General features: G+C 45.5%; 1 protein-coding gene across 1 annotated transcript in view; it reads right to left on the reverse strand.

Annotated features, from left to right (window-relative positions):
• SVOP (SV2 related protein) overlaps positions 1-19770 on the reverse strand; it is a 51739-nt gene that overhangs the window by 10919 nt on the left and 21050 nt on the right. Inside the window, exons 7-12 of the mRNA XM_083145907.1 lie at positions 19412-19475; positions 16663-16788; positions 15480-15608; positions 15061-15134; positions 4705-4781; positions 1561-1668 (exon numbers count right to left, since the gene is read on the reverse strand). Coding sequence (XP_083002033.1) covers positions 1561-1668; positions 4705-4781; positions 15061-15134; positions 15480-15608; positions 16663-16788; positions 19412-19475 — 578 coding nt within the window. The remainder of the gene's footprint in view (positions 1-1560; positions 1669-4704; positions 4782-15060; positions 15135-15479; positions 15609-16662; positions 16789-19411; positions 19476-19770) is intronic.

The raw sequence follows: 19770 nt of genomic DNA on the forward strand, positions 1-19770 counted from the left end.
GCTTGTAGGTACGAACAGGAGCATTTACAAACTGACATGGTATATTATATATCAGGGTTCTGTAATAGATGAAGTGGTAGATTTAAGAATGAGAGATATTCTTGTAACCACTTGTTAAATGTAACAAATGAAGATAGAGCCAATAGGCTCCTAACTGCCCTGTTTGAAAAATTACAGGATCTGATTGGCTGGAGCACACTTATCATTCGTGAAGAGTGATCACAAGATTAACACTCATCAAATCTTCCCTACAATACATTTGCCTCACCTGCAAAGCACATGGCGTTAAACTAAAGGAAACCAAAAGGTAAACAACACACCAACATTACTTCTGAAGGACTGCATTAAAACCACAAAACTCAGGAACATCAGGTGGCCTGAACTCACCTTTGCCATGAGAACACCTGGACCAGGCCCACCACCAATACGGCTGAGAACACCAGGACTACCCCTCTGAGGGGAAGCACCAGGGCCAGCCTATATAGCAACACAGTCCCCTGTAAAGGTGAAGCACCAGGGCCAGCCTATACACTGTAGCAACACAGTCCCTTGTAAAGGTGTCAGTCCCCTGCAAATGTGTGTTCATGTCTTTTCTCTCCCCCCCCCCCCTCCTGCAGCATACATCTACCTCACCATGTGCTATTCCTGTAATGTGTATTTCCACAGATTGCACACCCTGCCAGCGCTGACCTATGCAGTGCACCAAGCTGGTTGCCTCAGATGGTACCTCTATGGGCAGGATTTGGGTCACGTGGATGTTTCTGTGCAGGGTTTATTATACTACTACACAAGTATTTGCTTTCCATTATATGCATTGGGTCCTTGTATGGCTCGCCTCCTACAGTGTAACCTTCTTAGTGCACCCACCATGGCTGCCTCATCTGGTGCACTTGTGGATGGGATAAAAAATACATGGACCTGAGTATACATTGAAATCATCCATTTTGGGTCATTTCTTTTAGGGGTAATCTATTCCATCCAGGGTAATCCTACGCAGAGTGCCTAAAATGGCTGCCGCACCTGGTACCTTGTCAGGGTGGAGTACACAACCCATGGAAGTTAATATCCAAAATGCTGCACCAACCTATGCTTACTGTGTGCTCAAGGGTTTCTTTTGTCTGTGAACTGTCTGTTACTGTACTACCTACATCCTCTGTATTATGTGCATTGGTTTTTAATGTCTGTAAAGCGCCTTGAGTCCTGTCGGAGAAAGTGCGCTATATAAATTAAACTTACTTACTAACTACAACGTTGAACATACTGTAACTGGGAAAATCTTTTTACAATAACCACATTCTATCAGTGGTGGAACTTAAGTGGATGGTAAGCCCAAATGCAAAAATATAATTTGGGCCCCCTACCCAAGTTCACAATATGCAACACGGCAGTGGGTGACAGGAGGAGGCAGTGGATGAAAGGGGCAGCAGTGGGCCTCTTAGTCCTCAGGGGCCTGGTACACTGCACCTGCTACACCAATGCTAGTTTTGCCTCTATCTTATACATAACCAACCTTATGTGTACTTTGTACTGTAAATAAAGGACTATTATTTCTGTACTGACCAGGGAATTCTGATAGTGTGGTCCATAATAAATCTTTATAATCTTCAGCAGTTAAATATTCACAGGATAGACTGCATTTTGGCTTGACTGCTTTCCTCCGACTGGAAACTGCCCAAGTAAGAAAACAGAACATGAGTAAATGGCACAGCCACAAACTGTGATGCAAGATAACATTATTTGAATATATGGATTAACAATAATACCCAGCTACTAGTGTATCCTAAGAAGGGAGTTGATAACAGTATTTATGTAGAGGGGTCTTGTCCCCTTCATACTTCTTTTATAGAGTTTATAAAGTCTCCAGCAACCATGTTTGCCTTACTGTAACAATGTTACTGTGAACATGCAGCACTTCCAGGTGTTAAAGTGCAGTGACGTGCGGTGAGGTCATTGCCTGGGGAGGCACTGACCTCACCACCATACCCCCTCCCCCACACACACACCCCCCCCCCCCCCCCCCCCGGCGGTGCTACATATGCAGCGGCCGCCGGTATATGCGACCAGTGGTGTAGCTAGGTGCCACAGTGCCCGGAGCAAGGGCATGTTTCGCGCCCTCTCCCCTCCCCCCCCCCTAATTTGTAGTAGGGTTTTGCGCGGAGAAAAAGGGGGCTGATGATGGGATGATGAACCATACCCATGATGATGCCGTGGGCTAGCAATGAGGTGTGCTTGTTGGAACACGAAAGCTGCCTGCCTGTCACAGCCACATATGTTTAATAATGATAAACCACAATTATAGCTCTTGCATTTTACAGCCGTTCCCTCATCAGCTTATTGGATGGGTTACTGTCCATGTGTACAGCTTCCATCTTATGTAGATGGCACAGAGGTAACCAGAACAAAGCAAAGCGCTAAGTATAATAAATTACACTGGTATAAAATTATCTTGCATCAAAATTATACTACCCAACATAAGGCTGGCTCAGGACAGCAGAGCGCTGCTGGACCTCTCCAGACAAGTAAATAATGCTGATGGTGGTAAAAGCAGGAGCAGCTTTTGAGGTGGGGCCTGCCACTGGCTAATTTAAGGGTCAGGCCACCTCGGGGCACATTACAGTTATACTGGCTACTGGGGCCTGGGTACATCACACACTCTATATACCCATTGTGCACCATAGTAGCAATGACATATGCTGCAGTCCTACAAATACTGATTGGAGAATCCTGCTGCCCGACACATAAATAATAACAAGCCACCAGGTATCACTCTGTGGCTCGGTGGGAATGGGATATGACCCGCAGTCTCTCACACAATCACTGGGATCCATGTATCAGATTTCCCCTGCAGTGTACTCACACCATAAGGGGCTGCTGTATAACACCAGCCGGAGCGGTCACATACTGTACTACTCTATCACCTTGGGTTCCGCACACTCACCTGCTGCTGACTCACCGCACCAGAGGAGGGGGGGGGATTCAATTGCTGCGCATGGGTCATAGGGTAGACACAAAGGCAGACAGTCCATGTATACTGTTCGCCACCATCAACCCCCCTGACCTCCCGAGTCCCGACGTCCAAGCACTTTTCGGATCTCTTCCTGTCACTTAAGGCAAGGCAGCAGCCGCTGCACTATTCTCCTCAGTAGTAAGCACCCGGGAGTGACGTCAGGTGAGGGCGGATGTGTCCTTGCTATGTTGTCCCAAATCTACTTCCTATAACGCGGAGGAGGAGGTTTTTATGGCACCGTACGGGGTACTGATGCTGGGCAGTGGGCACATCGGGGAGCGGGCGAGCAGGGCGGGGGACCCGGCGGCAGAGTCGCTGGCCGAACTCCGCGCTGCTGCATGTGTGATTGGACAGCGGATCCAGCACTGGATCTGCTGGCCCAATCACATCTGGGGGCGTGCGTTTATACTGGTGCCGCTGTCATTGCGGCATCAGTATAAGTGCCGCTTCCCCATTCATTTTCAATGGGCTTTTACAGCCCATTGCTGCGCCCTGCCCCCTGCCCACCCCTACCCGCCCCCCGCTGCCCGGTGTTTTAATGGTAACAGCGGGAGGCACCTCTCCCGCTGCCTCCCACTCTCACATGCAGCAGTGGGAGGCAGCCGGAGAGGTAGAAATGATGAAAATAGTAAAAGAAGATATATAAATATCTTCTTTTTATTATTTTCATCATTGTGACAGGGGAGGCTCTGCCTCCCCTGCCTCCCCTGACTGCACGTCCCTGTTAAAGTGTCATAGAATGGAAACTATCATAGAGGAACATACAGAATATTATGAGCGTGACTAGGAGGGTTACTTTTTGTACAAAAAAATGATATACAGATAGCCGGTAGCTGCATTGTACCATACAGACATTGTGTATAGAAGAGCGCTGCGCATTAGTGATACCGCAACTTTCTTATATGAAATATCAACCATAAAATGCCGAAATCATAGACCACAGGTTCTCAAAGTCGGTCCTCAGGACCCCACACTGTGCATGTTTTCCATGTCTCCGCACAGAATCAAGTGAAATAATTATCTCCACCTGTGGATCTTTAAAAATTAGTAATGAGTGCACCTGTAGGTTGACCTGGAATACATGAACTGTGTGGGGTCCTGAGGACCGAGTTTGGGAACCACTGTCTTATACAGCCAGGGCACCTGTGATCTCTAGATATTCCCATAAAGTTATGGTTCCTTTAGCTGTAGTCATTTGTTTCCACAAAAAGGGCCTTATTCTGATTCACTCTCAGAGGCAAATTCCTTCTCAAATGGACAAAACCATGTGCACTGCAGGTGGGGCAGATATAACATGTGCAGAGAGAGTTACATTTGGGTGGGGTTTTTCTTCAAAGTGAGATCTATATTGCAGTGTAGAAATAAAGCAGTCAGTATTTTCTCTGCACAGAAACAAAATAACTCATCTAAGTCTAATTCTCTCTGCACATGTTACATCTGCCCCCCTGCAGTGAACATGATTTTTGTCCATTTGAGAAGGAATTTGCCTCTGAGAGTGAACCAGAATAAGGCCCAAAGCCTTGGATAAGTCACTTAAGTTACACAGATGTAGGATCTGTATAGGCCTTGCCCCTGCTTATTCTGTGCCCCATCCCCCACCTCCTTTATTTCCTCTTATTATTGTAGACTGTTTCTATTACAATCAGTATAACAATAATGAAAAAAAAAGAAACACGAAGAAGTTATTTACTACTTACCACTGCATACATCTCCAGCTTGGAACAACTCTGTTGTTAAAAGAACCAACCCATAGTACGAAAAGGCATTGGAAAACCTGCAAGATGGAATAACACCTACTTTATCTTTAGTGTTAAACTGAATGCAAAAAACTTTTGTACATATGGGGTCATGTATATGTAATACTGCTTTCACATTGCAGAAATGGGTAATGACACGGTATTCTTAAATGGGACTTTAAAACGGGTCTGAGCCTTGAGACCTTTCACATTGCAGGTGAAAACCCTTTTAAAAATCAAATCATTTAATACCATTCAAAATTCAACCCGTTTAACCCCCAAGGGACACGTTTCAAGCCATTGAAATAGAGCCATTCACACTGCCTAAAAAATGGCTTTAAAACGTGTAGGACTCTGCTTTTTAACCGTGTTGAAATACCGGTTATCTTTAACCGGTAAATCAACTATGGCACTTTCACATTGCAGCCTTAAACGTTTTAAAATGGGAAAAAAACGGCAATATACCGGTTTAAAAGTGCAATGTGAAAGGGGTATTAGAGTGCACACAATCCTGATCTGTGCGGAAATTCCCGCATTCTTACGGAGCGGTCCGCACGCCACGGTGTTTTGCCGCGTGCGGCCATCGTCCGTAGAAACGCCCACGTGTCCTCCGCATTCGGACGGACTCACTCTTTAAGAACAGGGCGTGTTTACGGACGACATACAAACCATGCGTGTGCGGGAGAAACACTCCGATTCGGCACGGTATTACAGAGTATTACAGAGTATGCTCGGGAATACCGCATCCGACCGGGAGCCAAGCGGTGCTACCGCACGTAAGCGGAGTATTTACGCCAAACAACCCACTATGAAGTATCTTCTGCAAGACATCACATGACCCACTTATTCAATTACCTATCCTCATAAAAAACTGCTTATTTGGAAATGGAATCAATTAGATTCCAATATATCCTTACAAGCATGCCTAACACATGCATTGCACACATTAACCCTTACAGCAATGTAAGTGCAATGCTTTGTATTACACCCTGTGTAAAAGATTATAAACAATCTACACATATACTATTTAAAGTGCAAATAAAACCAACAACTGTGAACTTGCATAAAGAATTTTATTAACGACCCAATTAACATAAATATAAAAAAAGTAAATAAGAAATTAAAGAAGCAGGTCCTTCAGGTCCTGCAGGTGTGCTTGCGCCAGCTGCAGCTGGTGCTCCAGTCGCCGGAGGGCCCCATGCACACCCTCATCTGCCGGTGTGGTGTCATCTGTGGGCATGTCAAAGGGGCAACAATTAGTCATGTTATTCTTGCATACATTTCACATCCTGCGACATAAATTGCACAAATGCTAGGTGACATGTGTGTATATATATATATATATATATATATATATATCTATGTAGAGCATGGGTCCTCAAACTGCGGCCCTCCAGATGTTGGGAAACTACAAATCCCAGCATGCCTTGCCACAGTTTTGCTATAAGGAAGTGTTAAAACTGTGGCAAGGCATGGCGGCATTTGTAGTTTCACAACATCTGGAGGGCCGCACTTTGAGGACCCATGATGTAGAGAGATAGAGACACACATAGATAAATAGATATGACACATATATACATACATGCTAAGTTATTTACTACATACTGTATTTTGTGGCCTATACACTTTACTCTGCAGAAGACATAACAGTCATATTGTTTCTTCTCAGTCACAACCCACCCATGACTAACCAATGACAAGCAGGTCATGGGCTCCGTCAATAAGAACTTGTCACAATCTGCTCAGTCTATAAGTTCAGTGATGGTTCGTGGCATGGGAGTTATGCAAATGTAAGGAATGCACAGTACACATCCTCAAATTCATAATTCTGTCTAAACCAACCTACAATTCTGTGACGGGCAAAAAAAAAACTGAAGTACAGGGGGTGTTTAGGTAGAGGAGGCTCCTGGGACACTGGCAACTTCTGACTCCATTCCAAGGTAGGCCGGGCCATACTCCATTTATAGCATACATCCTAGAGTTTATAAATAACATTCACCAACAATATAGATTCCACTATTTGATGGGTCATAATCCACGCTTGCAGCAGGTGAATTTAAGCCACAAATGATCCACTCATCCCTTTACTCCAGGATCCAGTTTAACTACAACGGTTATGTGGCAGTCAAAATGGACCTCCAACCCATCCCACAAACCTGTGTAATTCAGAGGTGTCCTGGATGAAAGGTATGCCTTGGACACCCCATCTAACCCGTACCTGTATCTGTAGCTACCCACTTTGGGGTCTATATGATTAGTATGGGCCCAAAATTTGTAATCAACAGTGCTAAAAAACAAATACCAGTACAACTACTTCATGAATTATGCATTATGTCAACATACCGATCTGCGCCGACTCCGGTGCCTGGCACGCCTCCTCCCCCTCTGAATTGGAGGTGTCCGGGGCAACTGTGGCCTCCTCAGCCCCCTCCTCTGCCATCTCCTCGGGCACAACATCCTCCTCCTGCAACTCCTCCTCCACCTCCTCCTCCACCTCCTCCACCTCCTCCTCCTCCACCTCCTCCTCCTCCACCTCCTCCTCCACCTCCTCCTCCAACTCCTCCTCCACCACCACCACCACCTCCTCCTCCACCTCCTCCTCCTCCTCCTCCGCCACCAACACCTCCTCCTCCGCCACAAACTCCTCCTCCTCCGCCACAAACTCCTCCTCCACCTCCTCCTCCACCATTTGCTCCTGGCCAACTTCCTCCTCCTCCACCCTTGCCGGCACCTCCTCCTCGGGGTGTTGGCCCTCGTCCTGGGCCAGGCCTGCCTCCGCCTGTTCACGGGCCTGTCGGGCTCGGGCTCGTGCTGTGTGGTAGAAAAAAACATCATGGTCAATGTTGGCTCATTGTGGCACATTTATTAATCCAAAACAAGACATACATGGAAGGGTGATAATGATGGCAAACGATGCAGGAAAGTAGCTCCTTACTGTTAATGGACTCCAAAGTGTGTCATTCAAATTATTATGTGATGGTTAGTAATTTGTTCCCACATTACAACCCAGGCATTTATCAATGTGTAACACATATTAGATCGGGCACATTGTATGCATCAGAATCCTCAATGCTATGGCATTACATATAAAAGCCTCATGACTGCATGTTAACCAGGAAGAAGCACACATAACAGTCTATGGACTTTTAAACCCATGGACACCCACTTATCATGAGACACATTTTATTGCTTATATATGCTATGTTGTAAGTGCGAAATTTCATAGCTAAAATACTCACATTCCGCAATTTCGCCCCTTAGTTGTGTCAGCAGCTGGGGCTGGCGCCTGCGGAGGTCGGACCACCGCCTCTCCAGCTGCCCGAGGGACCTACGCACCCGAGTGCGGGCGTAAATCCGGCGCCCTGCCGCAGCGTAAGCCCTCCGCTTATGGCGGTTGGTTATGAAGGGCCCCGCACGGCCCAGCCTTGTCTCCATGACGGAGACAAGAACTCGCAGCTCCTCATGCGTGAAGGGTTCTGCCCTCCGTGTCTCCGCCATGTTGACAATGGCATATATCAACCAATCAGGTGGTGGCATTGGTTGATCACAGTTATTTGTGTTAATAACTTTATTGTTCATTTTTACATTAACAGCGTCTCTGCGCCAACACAAATGGTGACAAATTCGCATGCCTTCAAAACCGTAGTGTTGATGTATGGGAATGAACAAATCTGATATATATAAAACACAGTGTGTATGCACTTAGCAAATCCAATGAGCCCGCGCTCCGCCAAGCAACGCGTGCTATAGCTTAGCAACGCATAGCTGTAGTTAGCATTACTTACTCTATGCATATATGTGTATGCGTACATTTATGTGTAAAAGACACATACACACACTTGCAGGTATCCGGAAACCAGCATTATACAGCAGCCCTGCCTGCCTGCCTGCCTGCCTGCCTGCCTGCCTGCCTGCCTGGCTGCCTGGCTGCATGCTCCTTGAAATGTTGAAACATGTGCATAAATTCCAACATCATATATATATATATATATATATATATATATATGCAAACAAATCATACATCAACACAGGAAATAATCCCCTACACATTATAGAATAAATCAATGTACTCACCAGTCATCAGGGATAGTATCAACTACAATAATGAAGATATAACAAACACATTAGATGCCTTGTCCAAGGTATAATAATTCCCACCTATATTGAACTTCCCCCAAAACCAAACACATATGCTAAATATCTCCTATTTCTTTGGCATTAGGAGGGCAGGCTGGCTAATGGTCGGTTTGTAACACTGACAACTAACACACTGGACTTATTTGAAGGGGTGATTGTGACTAAAATGGGTGTGTTAGGTCAACTCAATAACATGTACCTGAAATATCTTTGCGCCACAGAGTCCCGCAGCTGGTATCCCCTCCGGCATTCAGGGGCGCGGGATGGGCGCATGGGCGGATCTTGCGGCTCAGATGGTACCTCCCACTCCTCAAAGGGTATCTCACGCCGCACAGCAATGTTATGCAAAAATACACACAGGCCCACGATCCTCGACACCATTTCAGGCGCATATTGCAAGTCACCACCAGTGCGGTGGAGCACTCTAAATCGACCTTTTAAAAGGCCAATTGAGCGCTCCACCACTTGCCTGGTGGCAACATGCGCCACATTGAATGCCTCCTGTGGGCCCGGTGCTGGGTAGCTGTACGGCGTAAGTAGCCAGGGCGTACATGGGTAACCGGAGTCACCCAGAACCCACGCATCACGGCCTTCCAGCTCTTGTAGTCTTTGCCATATCCCGGTTTGTCGGATGACATGCGAGTCATGGGCACTTCCGGGAAACTTCGAGTTGAAGGCGAGAATTTCCATGGATGGGCCACATACCACCATCACGTTCAGTGAGTGGAACAATTTGCGGTTCCTATATATCTTCTCACTTCGAGATGGAGGCACAAATGGTACATGGGTGCCATCCACAGCCCCTATCACATTAGGGAAGCCAGCAATTTGTTGGAAGGCGTGCTGGCTTCTGCCCAGGGTCTCGGGGGCAAATGTCATGGCCATGAAGTGCCCCTTGCGCCTGAACATGGCCGACGTCACACGCCTCAGGATTCGGCAGAAGGCCGGCTGAGATATTCCAGCAAGTACTGCCACTACTTGTTGGAACGATCCTGAGGCGCAGAAATGCAACACCGCCAGCAGCTGTGTGTGAGGCGGAATTGCTGTCGTGATCCCGTGTAGAGGTTCCAAATCGCTCTGAATTAGGTTGAGCAGATCCAGAATTACATTTGGGGGTAACCGGTACCTAGTAAGTACCTCATCATCGGGCATAGCAAACAGAGTCACCCGTGTGCGATAGATTCTAGCACGTCCTGGCCTCCTTGGGCGACGAGTGGGGAGAGCCGCAAGTGCCCTTAGCCTCCTCTCCATGTAGCGCAGAATAGCTTCTGCAACCTATAAAGAAATGAACATAAATACTGATGCACCTATGCACATAATGGCCATATCCCACTACAAACTGATTTGTAGCCTTCTATACGTACAATTGATGGCCGCCCCGTGTAATCACGCAGATCCATTTGACTCTCTAATGATGACACAATAATATGAACTCAATACACACCGTCCAAAACACACAGATAAAGGTGTCAGCATTTTTTGCCAACTTCATGTACTATGAGACATTTCATCTATTGCTGTGACATGTTGTCCTGCAATAGATGAACCCACACAGGTTTAAGACCTGTGAGTGAAATATTGAACATGTGACATGTTGCAATAATGATACACACACTTTGCTGGCCCAACAATCTGTAGGCAGTGAGGCAATGGTGCATACCTTCATACACTTACATAGTGAATGGATATCATATCTACAAGGAGCATGGAAGAGCTTACCTTAGACCCTGACAAGTCGTGATCTGGAGACAACTGATTCTACCAGCAACTCACTATTTATTGGGCTCTCACATGTGTTGTCTATAACAGTAGAGATGAGTATTGGCTGACTTGTGGCGTGGATTCTCTAAGGGAATGGGCTACTTTTAGCTTGCAATCAAACGCCATCATACGCCAGTAGTCATGAATCAAATGTCATGTAATGCTAGCAAATAGCATGTGTATTGTGCAATAGTCCCAGGTGTATCCGAAGATTCTATGCAATGTTATAATTGGTGACCAGTATTTCATTTAGAACTTTCGCCAGGTTTTCCACAATGGAATTTCCGCCACCGTATGCGGCGCGAAAGAACAGCGACGTACGCTCACGCACGGAACGCAGCTGCCGCTGATGTCCGCCAAACAGGATACTCAAACAGTATAAAAAGGTGTATTACAGGGTGACAATGTTGTTGCTAACATGTCTGGCTCCCAACCAGAGTTAGACCCAGAGCTCCAGCAACTTTTTGCCCAGCTGGACTCCAGCACCACCTATGTGCCACTGCACATGCAGGCAGTGGGTAATGAGGAGGCTGCTGGCCCTTCTACAGCAGGCCAAGCTGCACATGACCATTGGACAGCAGAGCAACCAACACCTGGCCCTTCTGCAGCAGCCCAACCTGCAGCTGGCTCATCTGCACCATCAGCAGATTTGTTTGGAACACAACAGGGGACTTCACAAGGTAGTACCATGGCCAGCACTTCAAGTGCAGCGACTGGTGCCAGGGGGCGTGGCCAGGGACGTAGCAAGGGGCGAGCCAGTGCAACAGCCGAACCACCAAAAAAAAACAAGGCATATGAAGCACAGGAGCTGGCCATCCTGGTTCCCCGAGCACGTGATTGGATAGAGTGCCCATCCGAGAAGCTGACACACACACGCCGATGGAAGATTTGGGAACAGATAACGGCAGAGATTAATGCAGTTGCGCCACAAGTTCGTGAGACGGACCATGTGAAGAAGAGGCAAGTTGTTTTGTCATACATGTGCCCAGTAATAGCCAAGTAATGATTTAATGGATGCTTATATGCATTTTGCAAATGGCACATGAGGTTGTTACGATACACATACATTATTGCCATGTTATTTCCTTGAGAGTCAGAGTAGGGTGATTGTGAATGTGTATTGTAACGGTTGATATCATAGTTGCATGTAATATTATATATGGGACATTAATCACATGTTGTAATATGTAGCACATAGCAATGGCTGCAACAGCTAACATTGGGAGTGACATGTATTAATATGTCAACTTACATTGCAGGTGGCAGGACTTCAAAACCAACCTGAAGAGGAAGATGACCAAGCGGTGGGACCACAGCCAGACATCTGGGGCCGGCCCCATGCCATCAGGGCTAGAGCTCACCCCCCTGGAGGAGATGGCGGAGAGCTGTATCTCAGTTGAGGAGATCAGGGGGGTGAGCACGATGGATAGCGAGGCCCCAGCTGAAGTGTTTGCGTCTTTTCTGGAAGGTAAATATTGGTCATGCCATAAACTTGTGCAAGTAATTATCGTAGAATGTCTCCTAATTGTGTTTATCTTTTCCCACAGACACCCCACCGCTTGGTGAGGACTCTGCTCAGGAGGTGGAGGAGTCCGTGCCACCTGGCCCCAGAGGTAGGCCTGTGCAGCAGCAGGCATCGGGCCAAGCCGATTTGGCCGCCTTGGCCCAGGTGCTTGTGGACATCAACCAGCAGGGAGATTTCGCATCAGAACGGATGCGTAGGACCGAGGAGATCCTGGCGAGCTTGGTCAGCACCCAGCAGTCCATCGCTGGGAGCATGCAGGCCATGGCTGAGTCACATCAGGCCATGGCTGCAAGTGCTCAGGTGCTGGCCGAGCAAGCCACCCGCCAAAATGATCTCCTCCTCCACCATAATGAGCTTATGGTGGAGCTGGTTACCAGCAACAGGGTCCTAATGTCATCCGTTTCTGGTGCATTACCAGCGGAAACACTCCCTGCTGGCAGGAGGGGTAGACCAGCCAACCCCTCCACATCATCTGCTCCACCTGCCCCAGCATCTGGGCGTCCCCGAAGAGCTGCTGCACAGGCCAAGGAGCCTACCAAGGCCAAACGTGGTCGGAAATGAACTTGTGGCCGCATTAATCTCTACCGTTATGTGTTCCCAAATCTTCCATTGTGCTGTGTGTGTCAGCTTCTTGTGTCCAATCACGTGCTGAGGGGAACCAGAACCCTTGCTTCATATGTCCTTTGTGGTTCCCCTGTTGCCCTCTTGTGCCTGGCATTACTGTCAGCTGTACTTGAAGTGATGGCCATGGTACTATCTGGTGAAGTCCCCGGTTGTGTTCCAAATGAGTCTGCTGATGGTGCATATGAGCCAGCTGCAGGTTGGCCTGCTGCAGAAGGGCCAGGTGTAGGGTGCCCTGCTGGAGAATGGTCAGGTGCAGCTTGCCCTGCTGTAGAAGGGCCAGCAGCCTCCTCATTTCCCACTGGCTACATGTGCAGTGGCACATAGGAGGTGCTGGAGTCCATCTGTGTGCTATTATATTTGTGTTTTATTATTATTTATTTTGCTGCATTCCTGGCATGTTGTTTATAGTTTTGATGTTTAATTTTATGGTCATTGCATGACAGTGGCATTGAGTGTGACATGAATATAAATAAATGTGTTTACTTTACCCAAAATGTGTGGTTTCATGAGTACATGTCGAATACACATGTGTATTGCTAGTATTAATATTCTGTCATGTCAATTGTTAGCAGTTTTTAAGTGTGGGACAAGTACAGCATATGTGGGGGATTACTAAGGTTTCCTTGAAGCAGCAATGGTTTCAATTAAAGCACTGACAAGCGTCCTATTAGTGAGTAATGAGTAAAGGAGTAGATTGTATTGGGTTCAGGTGTTAATGGTTGTAGTCATTAGGCGTACGTTCGCCTACCGCATGAACGAGTGGTGTCCGCAAAGCAATAGTACACTTGTGGACACCGCACATTTCAGCCCTTTTTGCTCGCGTGCATTCGGAGTGGTTTCCGAATGTACGCCCCCCAACATAAGTGTACTCCCCCGTGTCCGCCCATGTTTCCGCCCCGTTTTGCCCACTTTGAAACTACGCCCATGTGTCATTCCGCATGACGCCCATAATACGCCCCTATTTCCCGACTGATTGCGGGGACCAGTTTTGGACGGGCTTTGTCCGAACTGGTACCGAGTCAAGGCGTGGCACATGCGCGTAGCGTTCTCCACGCATGCGCAGACGCCGTAAAGACGCTATCCGTAAGAACGCGGTAAAGTCCGCATCAATCAGAATAAGGGATGTCGGCCCCAGGCAGTTGAAAGATTGGTCCTCTGATCTGACGTGCTACACGTCCAATCCGTTGGGATTGGGAGCAGATTGCATGTGCTTTTAAGCACATGCAATCTGTCATTAGATGGCTCATACAACCGGGGTCATGTGACACTCCCTCTCTATATCTAGCAGAGAAGAGAGGTGCAGCTTCCGGGCAGCCCATGGCAGTGGAGACGCTGGGAACAACAGAAGTTTCCAAGCGGCAGACGGGCGGGCAGCTGAAGAGAGCGGTAGACGTCCTTTTGCTCAATTCTGTCACTACTCTGAAAACAGTTTTCAGAGGATTGCTGCATTCGGGGTATTTAATAATGACATAACACAGCAGATGTGAGCAGATTGGTAGTTGCTGGCAACCTGTATATTAAAAAAATACATTTAAAAACAGGATTTTTGGTACTCCTATCCTTTTGATCTAAGTAGGCCAGTCCCCCATTTGAATGAAGCTTTAATCATACAATTATGCAGCAGCTGGATTGTATGGCAGATTGTATGACAGACTGTGAGTGCATTGTGCGTCCAAAAACCACCAAGGACTGCCGGGGAGTTGAAGGAAAGTTGGACACAATGGTGATTGTTAGCAGGTCTTTCTGATGTATGGCCACCTTAAGGCTGGATTTGAAAATATAAATCACTATTTATACCATGTACATTCCCTGTTAGAGCAGCAAAGCCATACTTATTCCACAGGAGCAGTTCCTGTAAAGTGGGCGGGACATATGTACAGTAATGCGGCAGGCGGGCAAGTAGCACTTGCACATGTGGCAACTGATTCAGAAGTGGATTCGGTGTTCATGCCGCATGCAATTGGGCAATGTATTAAGTCTGAGTCTGTGCATGTGTCCTGACTGTTAGTGCTCAGAATCACAGGTCAGAATCGGATATAGGGTCTGTAGAATTTGGTGGGCATTCTTTGGAAGTAATGGGAGTGACTAAGTACTGTAGTTACGTGTGTGTCGCTGTACGTAGCTGCATCCAAAGGCCCACAGCCAATAACACAGCAGGCCAGGTTCAGACAGAGACCGTGGCCGTGTATGCATGTGACTCGGACTCTTAGAGTAAATCATGTAACATACAGCGCACAGCTACAGCACATGTGTGTTATTAAAGGACTTACCATATAAACCAAAGCAACAGAGTTGTACGTCTGAACTGGGGTGAGAAAAGGTCACGTATTTTACCTCGATCCTCCTATAATAAAAAAAATGGTTACATTTGTAACTTCTGTTTTTTTTTAACCTTTAAACTATATTTACAAGGCTAATGGAGATCATAGGGTGGCAGAGATCACACTACTGCTACTTTTCATGTTAACCTGTTTTGGAAATCATCAAATGTAGCATGGATCAAATCAACAGACTATAGCACAAGTTATTCATATGGCATCACCAGCTGTAGAAGTGCTGCACCACTGCTTTATGGGGGTGGGAGAGCCAAAACCACTACCGCCTTATAAGTGCTGCCTTCTAGCTGCTGTAACTGACAACATTGTAATCGCACACTTGTGTCATCTGATATATAGTACAGGGTACATACCTGCCTGGATAAGATGAGTTTCCCTAAAGGCATGGGAGCACCATTCTCAGTTGCAATACGTTTCAAAGTAGCGAGTGCTTTCTCCTGATTGCCGGATAGGACATCATACCTGGCGCTCTCAGGCAACCACTACAAATGTCAATAGCACATGGTGAGCAGATGAGATATTAGTAAATGCAACTAAAACATCAGGGGGATTTAATTAAATGTAAGTTTCTAACAGAACCTATGTGATGATACATAGCTGGGAAATGTAGGACTCGGTCAGGTACCATACAACCCTCAATGTATAGAGCAGAAAGTTTTGCATTGCGAGTCCGGCGGCCATGCAGGACCTACAAATCATTATGTCCTTTTAAAAAAACTTTGGAGAAAAAAAAATAGTCTGGCTGATCCACATGCTCAACACAGCAGGGCGAGAATGAGGGGGAATGTCACATTAAAAATCTAAAATCTCTCCGATCATCACATCATGTGATGGTGGTTGACAAGGTAATCATAAAGCATAGTGGGAAATCTCCACATTTATTCATTTGATAGCAGTCTGAAGAAATAACTGTGCTTGACAAAGGGCCATGCCAGCCCAAAACATTGTGGTGGTGAAGAGTGTGTGTTGTATATTTTGTTTCCACAAACATAAATGATCAGTCCAACTCTTTAATTGCAGTGTGAGAGAACATGCAGAAAAAAAAATGACAAGTGATAAGATTATTGTTATGCAGTATGCTAAATGGATCTGATGGCAATAAGTGGTGAGTGATATTAATTATTAATTTCACTCAATTTTAATCAGTTATAAATGACTAACACATTACTCCAATGATTTTCATTATTGTCAATATATGTTGATGGTTCAAAATTCCCTAATGCAGTGGTTCACAAACTGTGCAGTTGGAGGTCCAGGATCAATTCAGATTAATGATGGTCAGTGTAATAGGAAAAACTAGTGCTGGTCGCTTCCAATCATAAAATATAAGGACAAATAGAAGTGAATCCTGACACTCACCACATAACTTAACATAAAGATGACACATAAACACAATTTAGTTAATTTACTATGCAGTATATCTAAGAAACTTTTGGCCTAGAAACGCTGTTACTCTAGGGTGCCATGATTCAAAAAAGTTTGCAAACCACCAGCCAACATTTCTTGCTTAATAAATTATATTTGTTAAACACTTACAAAGCACAAAATGGAAAAGAGCATAAGTGGCAGGGCAGAGAGTATGAGAAGCCAACGCCATCCCAAAGTGGGCATCACAAAGATAGCCAGGAGGACCTCAAACACGGTGCCCACAGCCCAGAATATCTGCCAGTAAGAAAACACGCATTAGCAGGTTGCATCAAAATCTGGTATTGATGGAAACTGAAATTGACGACAATTGTTAGAATTTATTTATTGACAAAGAGATATCTAAGCTGTACCAAACATTAAAGTAATACAATGTACATTTATACACCCAAATAATAAAGTAATACAATGTACATCTATACACCCAAATAATAAAGTAATACAATGTACTGTACATCTAAGGGGCAGACTAGATGGGCCAAGTGGTTCTTATCCGTCAAATTCTATGTTTCTATCTATACATCCATATAATAATGTCAAAATATTTACATAAATACACCTGGGTAATAAAGTAATACAAATCTATACACCCAAATAATAAAGAGTACTTGTGTACTTTCACGGCTCCCATCGCATGCCATCGCATGCCATATGTAGTGGCATGCGATGGGATGCGATTTTTGCAGTTTTTAAGCAATTTTTTTTAAAAATCGTATGCGATTTTTAACAGAAATGCATCCAAATGCATTGAAATTAGTATCAAACATGTTCAATGGCCCCCAAATGTCATTTTTCAGGCTGTACCACCCCCACTATCAACGCGAACCCGAAGCGTGGCGAGCGCAACGAGCCCGCGAGGGGCGGCGGTACGCGTCCTACAACCTTTTCATACCCCCACTATCCACGTCGGAGTGGAGTTGGAGTTGAGAATAGAAAGTGTGGCGAGCGCAGTGAGTCACCGAGCCCGAAGCGTGGCGAGCACAGCGAGCCCCGCGAGAGGACGTGGACACCTGTGAAGCCCGCAAGGGTATCCGTGTCCCCTTGCGGGGCTCGCTGCGCTTGCCACGCTTCGGGCACGGTGGCTCGCTGCGCTCGCCACACTTTCTATTCTCAACTCCACGCTGACGTGGATAGTGGGGGTATGAAAAGGTCGTAGGACCCGTACCGCCGCCCCTCGCCATGCTTCGGGTTCGCGTTGATAGTGGGGGTGGTACAGCCTCAAAAATGACATTTGGGGGCCATTGAACATGTTTGATACTAATTTCAATGCATTTGGATGCATTTCTGTTAAAAATCGCATGCAATCGCATCGCATGCGATTTTTTGCTATGCGATGGACATCGTGGGAGCCGTGATTGTACACAAGTACCTAATAAAGTAATATAATGTACATCTATACATCCAAATAATACAGTAATACAATGTACATAAATACACTCAAATAGTGTAAAAATACTGTAAAAAGGTGCCCATACACGTTACAATAATTGGATGCATTTTTGAGTAGATCTGCGTGCGATGCAATCTGAACCTAGTTCAAAAAGTATGTGCAGCAAATACTTTTTGAGATGCGCGATGGGATGAGCGCGGGAGCGCACATCGCACCTGAAAAATGCACCGTGTATGGGCACCTTTATACAATGTACATCTATACACCTACAAAATAAAGTAATAAAATGTTCATCTATACACCCAAATAATAAAGTAATACAGTGTACATAAATACACTCAATAATAAAGTAAAGGTGCCCATACACGTTACAATAATTGGTGCGTTTTGGACTAGATCTGCGTGCGATGCGATCCGAACCTGGTTCAAAAAGTATGTGCAGCACATACTTTTTGAGCTGTGCGGTGGGATGAGCGCCGGAGCGCGCATTACACCCAAAAAACACCTACAAAATAAAGTAAAAAAAGTTTATCTATACACCCAAATAATAAAGTAATACAATGTAGTGTACATCTATAAACCCAAATAATAAAGTAATACAATGTACACCTATACAGCCAAATAATAAGGTAATGCAATGTGCATCTTTACATCCAAATAATGAAGTAATACAATGTACTGTGCATCTATACATCCAAATAATACACCTAAACAATTAAGTAATACCATTTATATTCACCCAAACATTGTGGCAGTCAGAAGTCAGTGAATTGCATTTTATACATGATAGAACTGGTTTACATAATTCAGAATAAACATAGAGTTTGTTATTATTTTTCTTTTTTTTTTTTTTATCAGGACTGTAAGCACTCTTTCCTAATAGTAAAACCCCAAGAAAATCAGAAGACTTATTGGGTGTACTGTAGGAGTAAGCTGGGAAGCAGCGGAACATACCTGGGCATAGAGTCTGGTCCATTGTAAGACATGAGCAGATCATGAGACACATGCTACTGTTACTGTATGTCGTGCTACTGTACATTGTTGTCACGTGCTTCGTGTTTTCCTCTCTAAATCTGAATTATTCAAGTGGTCCTGAGTTTGTAGCTTAGAATTTAAAATGTGCAAAATGAAACAATTGAGGGTAAAGCTGAGATTTACCTCTATGAGAAGGATGCACTTAGCTCTGGGACTTAAGCAGCCCATACACGCTGCTTTGTGGGCGTCCTTTCTGTGCTGTACTGGCACGGATCAAATCGCATTGCATTGCATGTGCACACGTTGTGCATGCAATGCGATGCGATTTGATGAGAACTAGGTACAAAACGTATGTGCAAGCACATACTTTTTGTACTGTGCGATGAGGTGCCGCGGGAGCGCGCACCTCAAAGCACACATCGGAACAGCACGCATAGCAGCGTGTATGGGCAGCATTACCTCTATGAGAAGGATGCACTTAGCTCTGGGACTTACCTCTATGAGAAGGATGCACTTAGCTCTGGCTTTCATAGGTAGAAACTCTGCATATAGTGTTACACTGGTCAACACACATATGAAACAAAGGAGAAAAAGATAACATTTTAGTATACAAATTCCAACAGTTACCAACATTTCAAATCATTTTCAGATAATACTGCAAGCTGGTGCAATGTGATACTGTCTATAATCCCTAATATCTCATGGTTACTGGATACATTACATTATTATCTTACAAATTATACATTGGCCCAGTATTTCAACTTGTGTACTGAGCAGGGCTGAACACAGGGCCAACCTGGCTCACCGTGCTTTGTGAACACAGAGGCAAACATAGGTTCCACCCTCTAGAAACC

The sequence above is a fragment of the Crinia signifera genome, chromosome 1, assembly GCF_055691185.1.
Source record: "Crinia signifera chromosome 1, ASM5569118v1, whole genome shotgun sequence".
Taxonomy (NCBI): Eukaryota; Metazoa; Chordata; class Amphibia; order Anura; family Myobatrachidae; genus Crinia; species Crinia signifera.